General features: G+C 39.3%; 1 protein-coding gene across 1 annotated transcript in view; it reads left to right on the top strand.

Annotated features, from left to right (window-relative positions):
- Nucleotides 1-3,245: 3,245 nt before the first annotated feature.
- LOC117512773 (membrane-associated guanylate kinase, WW and PDZ domain-containing protein 1) overlaps nt 3,246-14,013 on the top strand; it is a 122,449-nt gene continuing 111,681 nt past the window's right edge. The window contains 1 exon segment of the mRNA XM_034172987.1: nt 3,246-3,426. Within this exon segment, the coding sequence (XP_034028878.1) occupies nt 3,344-3,426 (83 nt within the window). The 5' untranslated portion in view covers nt 3,246-3,343.

Raw genomic sequence — 14,013 nt, 5'->3', positions numbered from 1 at the left:
AAGTTAAAAGTCTTCAGATTTTACTGTGTGCCATAGTGACAAGATCAAACACTGTTTTATCTTTAACAATGAGGAAAAAACAGCAAGCAATGGCTTGCATTTATATAGCACTTTTCCATCTGAATCAGAAGCTCAAAGCGCTTTACAGTGATGCTTCACATTCACCCATATCAGGGGGCTGCTATGCAAGGCACTCTCTACACACCAGGAGCTACTTTGGGATTAAGGACTTTGCCCAAGGGTCCTTAGTGATTGTCTGGTCTGGCAAACGTTTGAACCACTGGTCTCTAACGCAATGCTTAACCACTACACCATCACCTCATTAAGAGGTGATGGTGTAGTGGTTAATCTTTTAATGAGGCAAATCTGACTTTTTAAAGCAACATCCAAACTAACGCTTCCGGTTTCAATATAACTGTGCAAAACACTGTTGTGCCTTTCAATTAAGTACATTGTTGTTGGTGACAGTTTTTGGGTATAATGAGCTCTATGATGGTTTTTGTACCATCAGCAGGTCTGGCGAGTTCTAGATGTGTGTTTCAAGGGAAAGAAATGGTGAGAATGCATCAACAACTGCAGAAAAGTTGGAACAGTTGATAGAGCCCTCATGTTCTAACAGACAAGCTTCAAGCTCAGAAACCAACAATTGCAAATGGGTACATTACCCGGTAATGCAACGCAGCGTGATGTCAACTCCACAAGCTCTATCTAAAAAAAAAAGATAAATATGACTTGTCCGTTAATAAGGTTTCTACATTAAATGATTATTAAACATACATTATTTACATTCATTAGTTGCTTATTTTTTCATGATGAGATAATTTACATCTTATTTTTGTAGAGATACATAATCAATCAATCAATCAATTTTTTTTATATAGCACCAAATCACAACAGTTGCCCCAAGGCGCCTTAGTTCATCATCGTTCTTCGTGGTAGCTTTCAGCCCCTTTTCCTTCAATAACTGTGAGTTCTAGAACTTTCCAGCACTTCTCAGACACCAAGCCACAAACTCTGTCCATCAGAAACAGACAATGTTTAATCTATTATCAATACAGCAGTCATTCCATTTGGACATTACTTACTTACACTGTACACTGTGTTAAAACGTGAATGAATCAAACATGTAGGGGAAAAAAACAGGAATTTTGTTTGTTAAAACCATACTTCCATGACGCCAGGTAAAACTGCTCTGTAGCAAATTACAATAAAGCAAGTAAGTCGTTGTAGTTAGTTACTTCCACCCCTGTTATTCACATACACACAAAATGTGCTGGGACTCTTCTTAGTCTTCTTACATTATTTCCTTTCCTAATTTCCTTAATCTTCTTATGTATTTTCCACTCATAGCTGCCATACCTCCTCTTAATTACCATAAATCACATTATTTATTTATTTATGTATTTATTACTAGTTTGGGAGATTCTGTGACATTCAGGCGTGACTTAAATACTGAAAAATCATGCATTTGTTGTGCATAGTGTATGTGCATGTACGTATGTATATGTATGTTGTATGTATGGATATAGTATAAATATATACATATGTGTGTATGTATAATATATTATATATATATATATATGTGTGTGTGTGTGGTGTGTGTGTGGTGTGTGTGTGTGTGTGTGTGTGTATGTATATATATATAAATATATATATATATATATATATAATATATATATATATATATATATATACATATTCTATTTCTACCCATTTCTTATGTCTTGTACTGTTACAAGTATTATTGCTTATCCTTGCACACGCTGTTTGATGAACATTTCCTCTTCTTGCACCCATCTTGTGGTTTTTTAAGAGCTGACATAACGTGAATTTCTCCTCTGTGAGATCAATAAAGTTTTATCTTATTTATTCATTATTAATTATAGTAACTATTTATATAGGTCTTTCCCAGAAATCAAACCACCAAACAAAATAAACCACCAGTAATGAAATAATAAATGCCAAAAACCAGAAGTGCAATACAACAATGCACAAACATCCCAAATTAATGAGCTAATCCCCCATCGATCAAAGATATGATTAAAATACAGGAAACGTCTTGCATTTAGGCTGCTGCATGCAGTTAGAAGATTTCCCGTGTTTAGCATCCCAGATTTAAAATGCAAGAAAAATGCTGTAGATGTTTAAAAATTTCCTGGGTGGGGGGATGTACCCAGACACTTAACCAAGTCACAAACCCCCCCCCCCCCACACACACAGACACACACACACACACACACACACACATACACACACACACACAGGGGTGCCAAAAAGGGGGAGAATAAGGAGAAGGATTCTATGGGCCTATGACTGACAGGGGTCCAGAGAGGACCCTAACAAAATTATAATACTGACAAAATAATATGGGGTGGCCCAGTGAGATTTCTTTTCATGAGGCCCAAAATCTCTGGCGGCGCCCCTGCACACACGTGAGGCTAGATCGACCCAAAGTGGCGCGCGTGAGAGTGTGGATCGACCCCTGCTGTCAGGCTGACTTACGAAATAAAACATTTTTCAACATTCCAAGCAGTAGAAGCCATAAAAGCAGTAGCTGTCATAACTGTGTGTAATGACGTAATTATACACAAGGTGGTGGAATTTTTTTTCTTCTTCAGATTTTAATGACGTCATCCCGCGCTGCTATCTGCTGATGCAGGTGAATACACGGAGAAGAAAAAAAAGGGGGGCGGGACTTTTAACTCTTTGTTCCCGCCCCTCCTTTCTCCTCAAGTTCTCGGGATAACCTTTTCACCTGGACTCTGTCTTCTTTACCGCTAAAGTGCCTTATTTTGCTCTGCTTCAGAACGCGAACCTCTGAGCAGTTTGTGCCGGACAGCATCTTCCTGTACGTCTAACCTAATCTAGGACAGTTACCGCGACCCTCGAAGGCACCGCGCCTGCGGTTCAATGACACCCGGACAAATCGCTGCTTTATCGCCGTTAGCCTTTAGCATAAAAGATGAGACGCTGTCGGTGAGTATTTCTGCTCCCCTGAGCTGTCGGACGAAGAAGGACGGATTTGTCTGAGGGAAACAACAGACATGAAGGTAAGTTTGTGCAAATTATTATCTAATTAAATGACTGTAAAAAGAGGCTTCATAAGTTCACAGAGCCCATTTTTGTGGCCTGAAGCGGTGCAGCAGCTGCTAAATTTAAAGAGCGACGGCGCTGTCCAATTGGCTTGATAATGTGCTTGTGCGCGTTCTCTCTCTCTCTCTCTCTCTCTCTCTCTCTCAAAGCATCCTCCACTAGTGCCCAAACATCCAGTCTGCCGTGCTCATCGTCTGTGACCGGCGCGTCCTGATTTCATACAGAATAAGTGCAGCTTCATTGAATAATTATGTACATAGACGCGTTCAAACGGATCCTCTTTGAGAGGCTGAACTGCTTGAAAAGAATGTGCGTGTGTCAGCGACAAGGCAGGTCAGTATTTTCTCTAAATATGAGAAGCGTGAGAATGTGTTGTGTGTATTGTGGGATGTTGCATGTGGGTTTGTGATGAGGGTGAACTTTACCTTCTGCACAGGGGCGTAACCAGAAGGAGTGTTGATGGGTGCCACATGCACCATCCAAGCTTGTACTCACAAAAATTTAATTGGGTTTCTCCTGGCTTTGGATTAAAAATGTAACTTTTGTGATATTTTCAAAGCAACTTTGGCTGGCCTCTCAGTATTGTGAACATTTGTTGGCACCTTTAGGGTTTTAAATCTTTAGGGTTTTGAATCTTACTTGAAACAAAACTCATATTTGAGAATTAATTATCAAGTTACAAACCATTTCATATATGTGTGTGTTTGTGTGTGTGTGTGTGTATATATATATATATATATATATATATATATATATATATATATATATATATATATAAATGAGGTGGGCTTCATAGATAATTGGCAAAGCTTCTGGGGAAAACCTGGTCTTGTTAGGAGAGACGGCATCCATCCCACTTTGGATGGAGCAGCTCTCATTTCTAGAAATCTGGCCAATTTTCTTAAATCCTCCAAACCGTGACTATCCAGGGTTGGGACCAGGAAGCAGAGTTGTAGTCTTACACACCTCTCTGCAGCTTCTCTCCCCCTGCCATCCCCTCATTACCCCATCCCCGTAGAGACGGGTGCTCCCAGACTACCAATAACCAGCAAAAATCTATTTAAGCATAAAAATTCAAAAGAAAAAAATAATATAGCACCTTCAACTGCACCACAGACTAAAACAGTTAAATGTGGTCTATTAAACATTAGGTCTCTCTCTTCTAAGTCCCTGTTGGTAAATGATATAATAATTGATCAACATATTGATTTATTCTGCCTAACAGAAACCTGGTTACAGCAGGATGAATATGTTAGTTTAAATGAGTCAACACCCCCGAGTCACACTAACTGTCAGAATGCTCGTAGCACGGGCCGGGGCGGAGGATTAGCAGCAATCTTCCATTCCAGCTTATTAATTAATCAAAAACCCAGACAGAGCTTTAATTCATTTGAAAGCCTGTCTCTTAGTCTTGTCCATCCAAATTGGAAGTCCCAAAAAACAGTTTTATTTGTTATTATCTATAATAACAAATGGTCGTTACTGTGAGTTTCTCTGTGAATTTTCAGACCTTTTGTCTGACTTAGTGCTTAGCTCAGATAAGATAATTATAGTGGGCGATTTTAACATCCACACAGATGCTGAGAATGACAGCCTCAACACTGCATTTAATCTATTATTAGACTCTATTGGCTTTGCTCAAAAAGTAAATGAGTCCACCCACCACTTTAATCATATCTTAGATCTTGTTCTGACTTATGGTATGGAAATAGAAGACTTAACAGTATTCCCTGAAAACTCCCTTCTGTCTGATCATTTCTTAATACTTACTCTGATGGACTACCCAGCAGTAGGGAATAAGTTTCATTACACTAGAAGTCTTTCAGAAAGCGCTGTAACTAGGTTTAAGGATATGATTCCTTCTTTATGTTCTCTAATGCCATATACCAACACAGTGCAGAGTAGTTACCTAAACTCTGTAAGGGAGATAGAGTATCTCGTCAATAGTTTTACATCCTCATTGAAGACAACTTTGGATGCTGTAGCTCCTCTGAAAAAGAGAGCTTTAAATCAGAAGTGTCTGACTCCGTGGTATAACTCACAAACTCGTAGCTTAAAGCAGATAACCCGTAAGTTGGAGAGGAAATGGCGTCTCACTAATTTAGAAGATCTTCACTTAGCCTGGAAAAAGAGTCTGTTGCTCTATAAAAAAGCCCTCCGTAAAGCTAGGACATCTTTCTACTCATCACTAATTGAAGAAATAAGAACAACCCCAGGTTTCTTTTCAGCACTGTAGCCAGGCTGACAAAGAGTCAGAGCTCTATTGAGCTGAGTATTCCATTAACTTTAACTAGTAATGACTTCATGACTTTCTTTGCTAACAAAATTTTAACTATTAGAGAAAAAATTACTCATAACCATCCCAAAGACGTATCGTTATCTTTGGCTGCTTTCAGTGATGCAGGTATTGGTTAGACTCTTTCCTCTCCGATTGTTCTGTCTGAGTTATTTGCATTAGTTACTTCATCCAAACCATCAACATGTTTATTAGAACCCCATTCCTACCAGGCTGCTCAAGGAAGCCCTACATTATTAATGCTTCGATCTTAAATATGATCAATCTATCTTTGTTAGTTGGCTATGTACCACAGGCTTTTAAGGTGGCATATTAAACCATTACTTAAAAAAGCCATCACTTGACCCAGCTATCGTAGCTAATTATAGGCCAATCTCCAACCTTCCTTTTCCTCTCAAAATTCTTGAAAGGGTAGTTGTAAAACAGCTAACTGATCATCTGCAGAGGAATGGTCTATTTGAAGAGTTTCAGTCAGGTTTTAGAATTCATCATAGTACAGAAACAGCATTAGTGAAGGTTACAAATCTTCTTATGGCCTCGGACAAGTGAACTCATCTCTGTGCTTGTTCTGTTAGACCTCAGTGCTGCTTTTGATACTGTTGACCATAAAATTTTATTACAGAGATTAGAGCATGCCATAGGTATTAAAGGCACTGCGCTGCGGTGGTTTGAATCATATTTGTCTAATAGATTACAATTTGTTCATGTAAATGGGGAATCTTCTTCACAGACTAAAGTTAATTATGGAGTTCCACAAGGTTCTGTGCTAGGACCAATTTATTCACTTTATACATGCTTCCCTTAGGCAGTATTATTAGACGGTATTGCTTAAATTTTCATTGTTACGCAGATGATACCCAGCTTTATCTATCCATGAAGCCAGAGGACACACACCAATTAGCTAAACTGCAGGATTGTCTTACAGACATAAAGACATGGATGACCTCTAATTTCCTGCTTTTAAACTCAGATAAACTGAAGTTATTGTACTTGGCCCCACAAATCTTAGAAACATGGTGTCTAACCAGATCCTTACTCTGGATGGCATTACCACTGACCTCTAGTAATACTGTGAGAAATCTTGGAGTCATTTTTGATCAGGATATGTCATTTAAAGCGCATATTAAACAATATGTAGGACTGCTTTTTTGCATTTACGCACTATCTTTAAATCAGAAAGGTCCTTGTCTCAGAGTGATGCTGAAAAACTAATTCATGCATTTATTTCCTCTAGGCTGGACTATTGTAATTCATTATTATCAGGTTGTCCTAAAAGTTCCCTAAAAAGCCTCAGTTAATTCAAAATGCTGCAGCTAGAGTACTGACGGGGACTAGAAGGAGAGAGCATATCTCACCCATATTGGCCTCTCTTCATTGCTTCCTGTTAATTCTAGAATAGAATTTAAAATTCTTCTTCTTACTTATAAGGTTTTGATAATCAGGTCCATCTTATCTTAGGGACCTCGTAGTAACCATATCACCCCAATAGAGCGCTTCGCTCTCAGACTGCAGGCTTACTTGTAGTTCCTAGGGTTTGTAAGAGTAGAATGGGAGGCAGAGCCTTCAGCTTTCAGGCTCCTCTCCTGTGGAACCAGCTCCCAATTCAGATCAGGGAGACAGACACCCTCTCTACTTTTAAGATTAGGCTTAAAAAACTTCCTTTTTGCTAAAGCTTATAGTTAGGGCTGGATCAGGTGACCCTGAACCATCCCTTAGTTATGCTGCTATAGACGTAGACTGCTGGGGGGTTCCTCATGATGCACTGTTTCTTTCTCTTTTTGCTCTGTATGCACCACTCTGCATTTAATCATTAGTGATCGATCTCTGCTCCCCTCCACAGCATGTCTTTTTCCTGGTTCTCTCCCTCAGCCCAACCAATCCCAGCAGAAGACTGCCCCTCCCTGAGCCTGGTTCTGCTGGAGGTTTCTTCCTGTTAAAAGGGAGTTTTTTCCTTCCCACTGTAGCCAAGTGCTTGCTCACAGGGGGTCGTTTTGACCGTTGGGGTTTTACATAATTATTGTATGGCCTTGCCTTACAATATAAAGCGCCTTGGGGCAACTGTTTGTTGTGATTTGGCGCTATATAAAAAATTGATTGATTGATATATATATATATATATATATATATATATATACGAGGTCTGTCAATAAAGTATAGGTCCTTTTTTATTTTTTTCAAAAATTATATGGATTTCATTCATATGTTTTTACGTCAGACTTGCTTGAACCCTCGTGCGCATGCGTGAGTTTTTCCACGCCTGTCGGTGACGTCATTCGCCTGTGAGCACTCCTTGTGGGAGGAGTCGTCCAGCCCCTCGCCGGGATTCCTTTGTCTGAGAAGTTGCTGAGAGACTGGCGCTCTGTTTGATCAAAATTTTTTCTAAACCTGTGAGGCACATCGAAGTGGACACGGTTCGAAAAATTAAGCTGGTTTTCGGTGAAACTTTTAACGGGTGATGAGAGATTTTGAGGTGATACTGTTGCTTTAAGGACTTACCACGGTGCGGGACGTCGTGCAGCGCTCCCAGGCGCCGTCGTCAGCCTGTTTCAAGCTGAAAACCTCCACATTTCAGGCTCTATTGATCCAGGACGTCGTGAGAGAACAGAGAAGTTTCAGAAGAAGTCGGTTTCAGCATTTTATCCGGATATTCCACTGTTAAAGGAGATTTTTTTAATGAAAGACGTGCGGGCGGATTGCAGCGTCTGTTCGCAGCCGCCGCGACGCTCTGCCACAGGAAAAACACTTCCGTTGGAAGCCTTAAGGACAAGTTGGAACATGTCCAGCTGTTAAACAATTTCTCATATACTCACTCCACTGAAAGCCATCAAAAGCCACCTGGATTTTGCAAATGGTTATCAACACGGAGGTGTTTTTCCTGTGCCGCCACACCGCGTCAGCTGCGTCCCGATGTGCGGACCCATCCGCACGTCTTTCATTAAAAAAATCTCCTTTAACAGTGGAATATCCAGATAAAATGCCGAAACTGACTTCTGCTGAAACTTCTCTGTTCTGTTCTGTGCCAACTTTCTCCAGTCACATCCACAGAAACCTGTAACACCTTCAGAGTTGTCATTCGTGTCCTGGTGGCTTCCCTCACTAGTTTCTGTCCTGCACTTTCAGTTGGTTTTTGGGAACTGCCTTCTCCAGACAGATTTAACATTGTGTACTGTTCAAGTTGTTGTTCTTAGTCATATTGATGCAAATTAAGTCTAAAACATATTCAGGGACTTGGAAATGTTCATGTATCCATCCCCTAGCTGTAAAAGTGATTATTTGTATTTTTAACCACCTATTTAGTTTGTCCAATTACATATGGTCTCCAAAAATGTGTATTAAAATGTCTAACTCCTAAATGGTTTATGCAATAGTTTTGTAAAACACTTTGAATTAAAGCTGAAAGTTGACACATAAACACACCTTGACTGTTCGTTTTAACTCCATTGTGATTTTGAGTCAAAGTTACAATAATTATGCAATTGTGCAAATACTTACGGACCTGACTGCTTGTACATGAAGTTGCAGGAAACATCATCCATAGTTTGAAAACCAAAACGTTTCATTTTGGTGGAGATCACCTGTAAGGTTTTTGAGAACTCAAGAAAAATAAGCACTCAGTAAAGCACATCCCTCTGCCAACGCTGGACAGTTAGGAACCTGTATAACTTATGGACAAAATAATGAATAAAGTCCTCACAAAATTCTGTCACACGTTTATCACATGGTGTGATATGTTTGATTTTTTTTTTTTCTTTTTACTCATTCTTTCATTGTCAGTTTGAAATTTTCTCAGTGTTTACAGTTAGCAATACAGTAACTGGAAAATCTGCTTCACAGAAAAGAGTCTGTCTGTCTCAAGATGTTGTCCCCCCCCCCCTTTTTTTTTTCCCCAGGTGTGTCCTTGCTCAATGTAGTGATCCTGTTTTAAAGTGATGGATGTGTGACCCTGAGTTAATACAGTGCATTGCTGTGGGATTGGAGAGTAGTCAAGGTTATGTGTTATTTAATTCGATGAGGAGAACCAGACTGTCTGTGCATGTTCTCGTGCACCGTCTTCATATGGTCTGTTTTTCATTTATGAGCCCAGGACTCATTTTGCACAAAGCAAAGCCTTTGGGCTTTATATTCTGTTTGTCCTCCTTTGGTTCCAATTTCCAGCCCAAGTTTGAGCTAAGTGGAAATGCATGTTGACATACAAGCGTGACTCTGCTTTCACCGGTAACGAGATGGGAGCATGAAGTGTGGAGCTTTTCTATCCTGTCATAGTAAAGCATGTCATCTGGGAGTTGTTGATTGGCTAATTATGTTTCTCCTGTGTCCTTTCCTATCATGAATATTCATGCTGCTGTTTTAATGTGCAGACAAAAGTGTGTGTGTGTGTGTGTGTGGTGTGTGTGTGTGTGGTGTGTGTGTGTGGTGTGTGTGTGTGTGGGTGTGTGTGTGTGTGTGCGCGCACATGCACATACTTTACCCTTCATAGGGCAGGCCTACTCTGGCTCATTCTCCCATCTGTGGTCCAAACCTTTGCTCCCAGCTACTGCATTTGGATTCTGCAGTTGTAGCCTGCTCTATTCTTAGATTTCTCCTCAACCGTAAGCGTGGCGTCTGATATGAAATTTCAACGACGACAACATCCTTTCCACTGTAACTAATGCTCATGTCTGTGCCAATGTTGCCTATTCATTTAGGCTAAGATTAGCTCAGGTTATGTTAAGTTGCTGCGTTCTGACTGATAAAGCCAATCGGTAAGCAGTCACTGCTCCTGTGTGGTGTTAGTTTCCACAGTGTCATATCTGAAATGTCAAGAAGTCAGTGAATCCTTGTATCTTTGAGTGAAGACCGAATTGGACAAGTGGGATCAATATCAGGTGGTGAGAGAGGCAGCAGTAGCAGGCGAGGGTCACCTTCATCCATCCCTACTGAATCAGCAGAATCTCTTTTAACTTCCCATGCACACACTCGACGGCCTGCTTAGGTTACCAAACTGCGACTCACAAAAACGCTCATTATAGTGAGCTGAGTCTCACTTCCACCTTCTTATGAATTATTTGTTGTTAGGATTCTTATGTGTTGATTCTGCTGGTTTGTCGTCTTTTCCTTGAAGCATCCGCTGCAGTTTATATCGCGTCATCTTTTCATTTGCTCCATATATGTATTTTTTTTTTCCTGCTTCTTTTCCTTGTCTCTCTTAGACATCATAATTGCACAGGAGCTGATCTGCTCTGGTTAATTAAACTGTTCTCACTTGCTGATGAGAGCCATCTCTTATCGGACTGAGGAGCGTAATTGCCATGGCAGATTTAGGAAGTGGACCTGTTGTCACGTTGTTAGTATTCAGTACTTATTATGCATTTGTGTGTGTTTTATTATATCACGTGACCTGGAATGCTGGTCGGCAAGAAAGATTTGCTCTGGTTCACACAGTGAGCAAATCAATAATTTCATTCTTTTTTTTTTTTTTTTTTTTTTTTTTTTTTCATGTTGAACCTTCCGCTTTGAAGGACACATGCTGGTTTCATGTTCAGTATATAGCTCCATGAATCAACATGGACAAACTGAGGGTATTTGGTTCTATAGATATCAGTCAAAGAAAGATGAGCTAAATGGTTAGCAGCAATGTCCTTACTTATAAAGGTAGGATGTTTAGACATTTCCACAGTAGTTCTCGTCTTACTTGTGCTTGCTTAGCATAAGTTAATGTAACTGAAACTGGAAGGGGGTGCATATTTCTCATGTTTTCACCTCAGGTGAGCCTACAGGATTTGGCTGTGTAGCTCCTGTGTGAACAGGGAAGGGACAGAGAGAACAGCCTATAGATACATGAATAACTTCTTCATATGCAATAATTTGTTCTTTCTCTACAGTATGTGTTACAGGTGACTGCTGCTTATTAATGAGTGACACATTATCATCAGCCTGTGTTTCTGTTTTGGTTCTCGGAATTTAGAATTTGATGCACTTGTCAGATTTCATTACTCCTGGCTTGCTTTTCAGCAGGATCTCTGTTTTTAGAAATTTAGATTTTTAAGTCTGGTTTGGGAATAGGGGATGTACGGGTCAATTTAGGTTCAGTTCCAAACTTAGATATGTGTTATTTGGTTGTCAGTTATGATATATTGACAAGTTCAGCCAGTTTTAAATAGTTTTGTAGTTTGTGGAAAAACAGGAATGTGTAAATTATCCAGGCAGTTTATATGGATCTTGCAGTGTAGTAAATGTTTTGCATCTTTAACTTTGCCATCTAAAATGTTCAGTGTATCTTTAAAATTTCAGTTCAATTTAATTAATTTATACAGAGCCAAAATCACAACATGTCACTCCAAGATGCTACAAATGAGTAAGGTCTAATATTTTCATGGGCTGAGCAAGCACATTGGAAACAATGGCAAGGATAAAGTCTTGTGGGTATTTTTGATGATTTTGATGAAATGGATGGAAATGCTTAAATTTTGGATGCTTAAATTAAGCGGGAAGGAGTTTCATAAAGAAGGCCATATTTATAACACATAAAGTAGATATCAATACCTTCAAAATGGATTTCAAAATAATTTATTTCGGGATAAATAAAGTTGATCTTATCTTAAATGCAGAGGACAAATTTAATTGTATGTATGTATGTACAATGGCAACAAAGGCCCTTCTTCTTCTTGAACTAATCGCCAAATTGCCAAAGTGATCGCTAATGTGATCGCCAGCATAAAAGTCCCATAGAATTTGATTGTGATGAATTACTTGGGTTGTTACTGACATTTGGTGAAAACCTCATGTCAATAGCACCTTTAGAAATATATTTACTGAACAAAAAATGGTGATGTGGTGATGTGTTCAATACTTTATCTACTGTAAAAATGGGATTAAACAGCTCCCCAAGTTGTCAGAAGTGGTCAACACTGAAGAAGTTGTGTGCTGGATCATGCCCAGAGTTGCAAAACGTTGCACCAAAAAAAAAAAAAAAAAAAATTCCAGGTAATGCTTTTTTTTTTTTTTTTTTTTTTTTAGGGAATATACTGTATGTTATGATCTGTTGTAGCTTAGCACCACGTTGTGTACAGTTACTATGGAAAATATTTCATCATGGCACTGGAATCAGAACTTTCTAATTTGGTCATTTCCTGATATAATGAAGAGAAAACCACTTTTATATATAATGCATGTATATTACTATACATGCTGTAAAATAAAAGCAGTATTATTTAAGATAAAATTGTACTTAATGATTACATTGTGTATGCACCTTACAGTTTAGATGCAAACCAGAGTCCTTTTTTAAGTGAGGAATTTAAAGGAAAATGCACTAAACAATGTACATCAACAGATGAGAATGTTACGTTCAAATTCTTGAATATGTATTTTTGCACACTGAAAGCTACCGAAGCAGCCTGTGTGAACAGTGCATGATGGCCTCAACTACAAATTTGTGGCTTTTGACTTTGGAGGGTTTTACATCTGAACTCTATTTTCAGCAGCTGTACATTGTCACTGTGTATATCAGAGATATAGTTTAGAGTTTTCGACTTAGAACCATTTAATCTTTTATTTCCAAATCTGCCCCTGCTGTCTGTTTTGTGCCGAGCACTTCCGTGGCCTAGATTTGAAAGAGAGTGAGAATCAGGGAGCTTTAGTACACCCCATGTTGGTCGCACAGTTTGGTACCAGTGTTTGGAGGGAGGGGTCAGGCCACAGATGCCATATAAGACTGAAAAGAGACGGCTGAGAGTGCTCTGTTTATTATACATCTTCTTTATGACTGTCTGCCGCTCTGTCAGTCGATTAGTTCAGCTAAATTTAAGATGACTGATTATTTAAGATGCTTTACCAAGCAGACATCTTAAAATACCCATGAGAGAAAGCTGCAAGATTAGCAGCATGTTTCAGTATCACTTAGAGTGAGGAGATGCCAAGAATGGAGCCACCAAGCAGGAGGCCACCAAGCAACCACAAATTTATTGTGGTTTACCAACATGAACTACAATAACATCATTTACAACCTCAAAATCTTGAACTCCCATGGTGCATTGCAGCACAATGTCCATTGTTTACTGGTTAGCTAAAATTTCTCAAAAAATATGTCTTATCAACTTTCTGTTTTCACAGCGTTCATTCTTGACCCAAAATACATAAGCATACCAAATGGTAAATGTCAGCTCTCCTCGGTTTTTGCGTGGTTGAAGCCGCACACAGAAGCCACACGCTGTTATAATATAGATATTAATCAGTAAATGAGGCATTCAAGTGGGTTATTAAGCATTTACCATTAGTTAATATGATGTGGTTTGATGATTATTTTAGCTTTGGATGTGCTGCATTATCCTTATTTCATCAGTGTCATCACTTATGCTGACTTTAATGTGAACTGTGCTAACCTTTAAAGAATCACAAATGTTTTTAGTCAATTATTCACTGCAAGGGACAATCAGATGAGATGGTTAGGCATGCCAGTCACATTCTAGCTGACAAAACACACAACCAGTCCATTAATGGTTTAGGGAGGTGATGGTCTAGTGGTTAAAGCCCCGTTTACACATAGACGGTAAGAGTTCCTGGAAGCGTCCCGGAAGAGTTTTTGGCCGTCTTAAGGATCAAACGCCGTTGTCAACGCCGGCACTAGGGGGCGTGGCTTAGTTCCG

The sequence above is a fragment of the Thalassophryne amazonica genome, chromosome 6 (genome assembly GCF_902500255.1).
Source record: "Thalassophryne amazonica chromosome 6, fThaAma1.1, whole genome shotgun sequence".
Classification (NCBI taxonomy): Eukaryota; Metazoa; Chordata; class Actinopteri; order Batrachoidiformes; family Batrachoididae; genus Thalassophryne; species Thalassophryne amazonica.
This window is presented reverse-complemented; position numbering and strand designations above follow the sequence as displayed.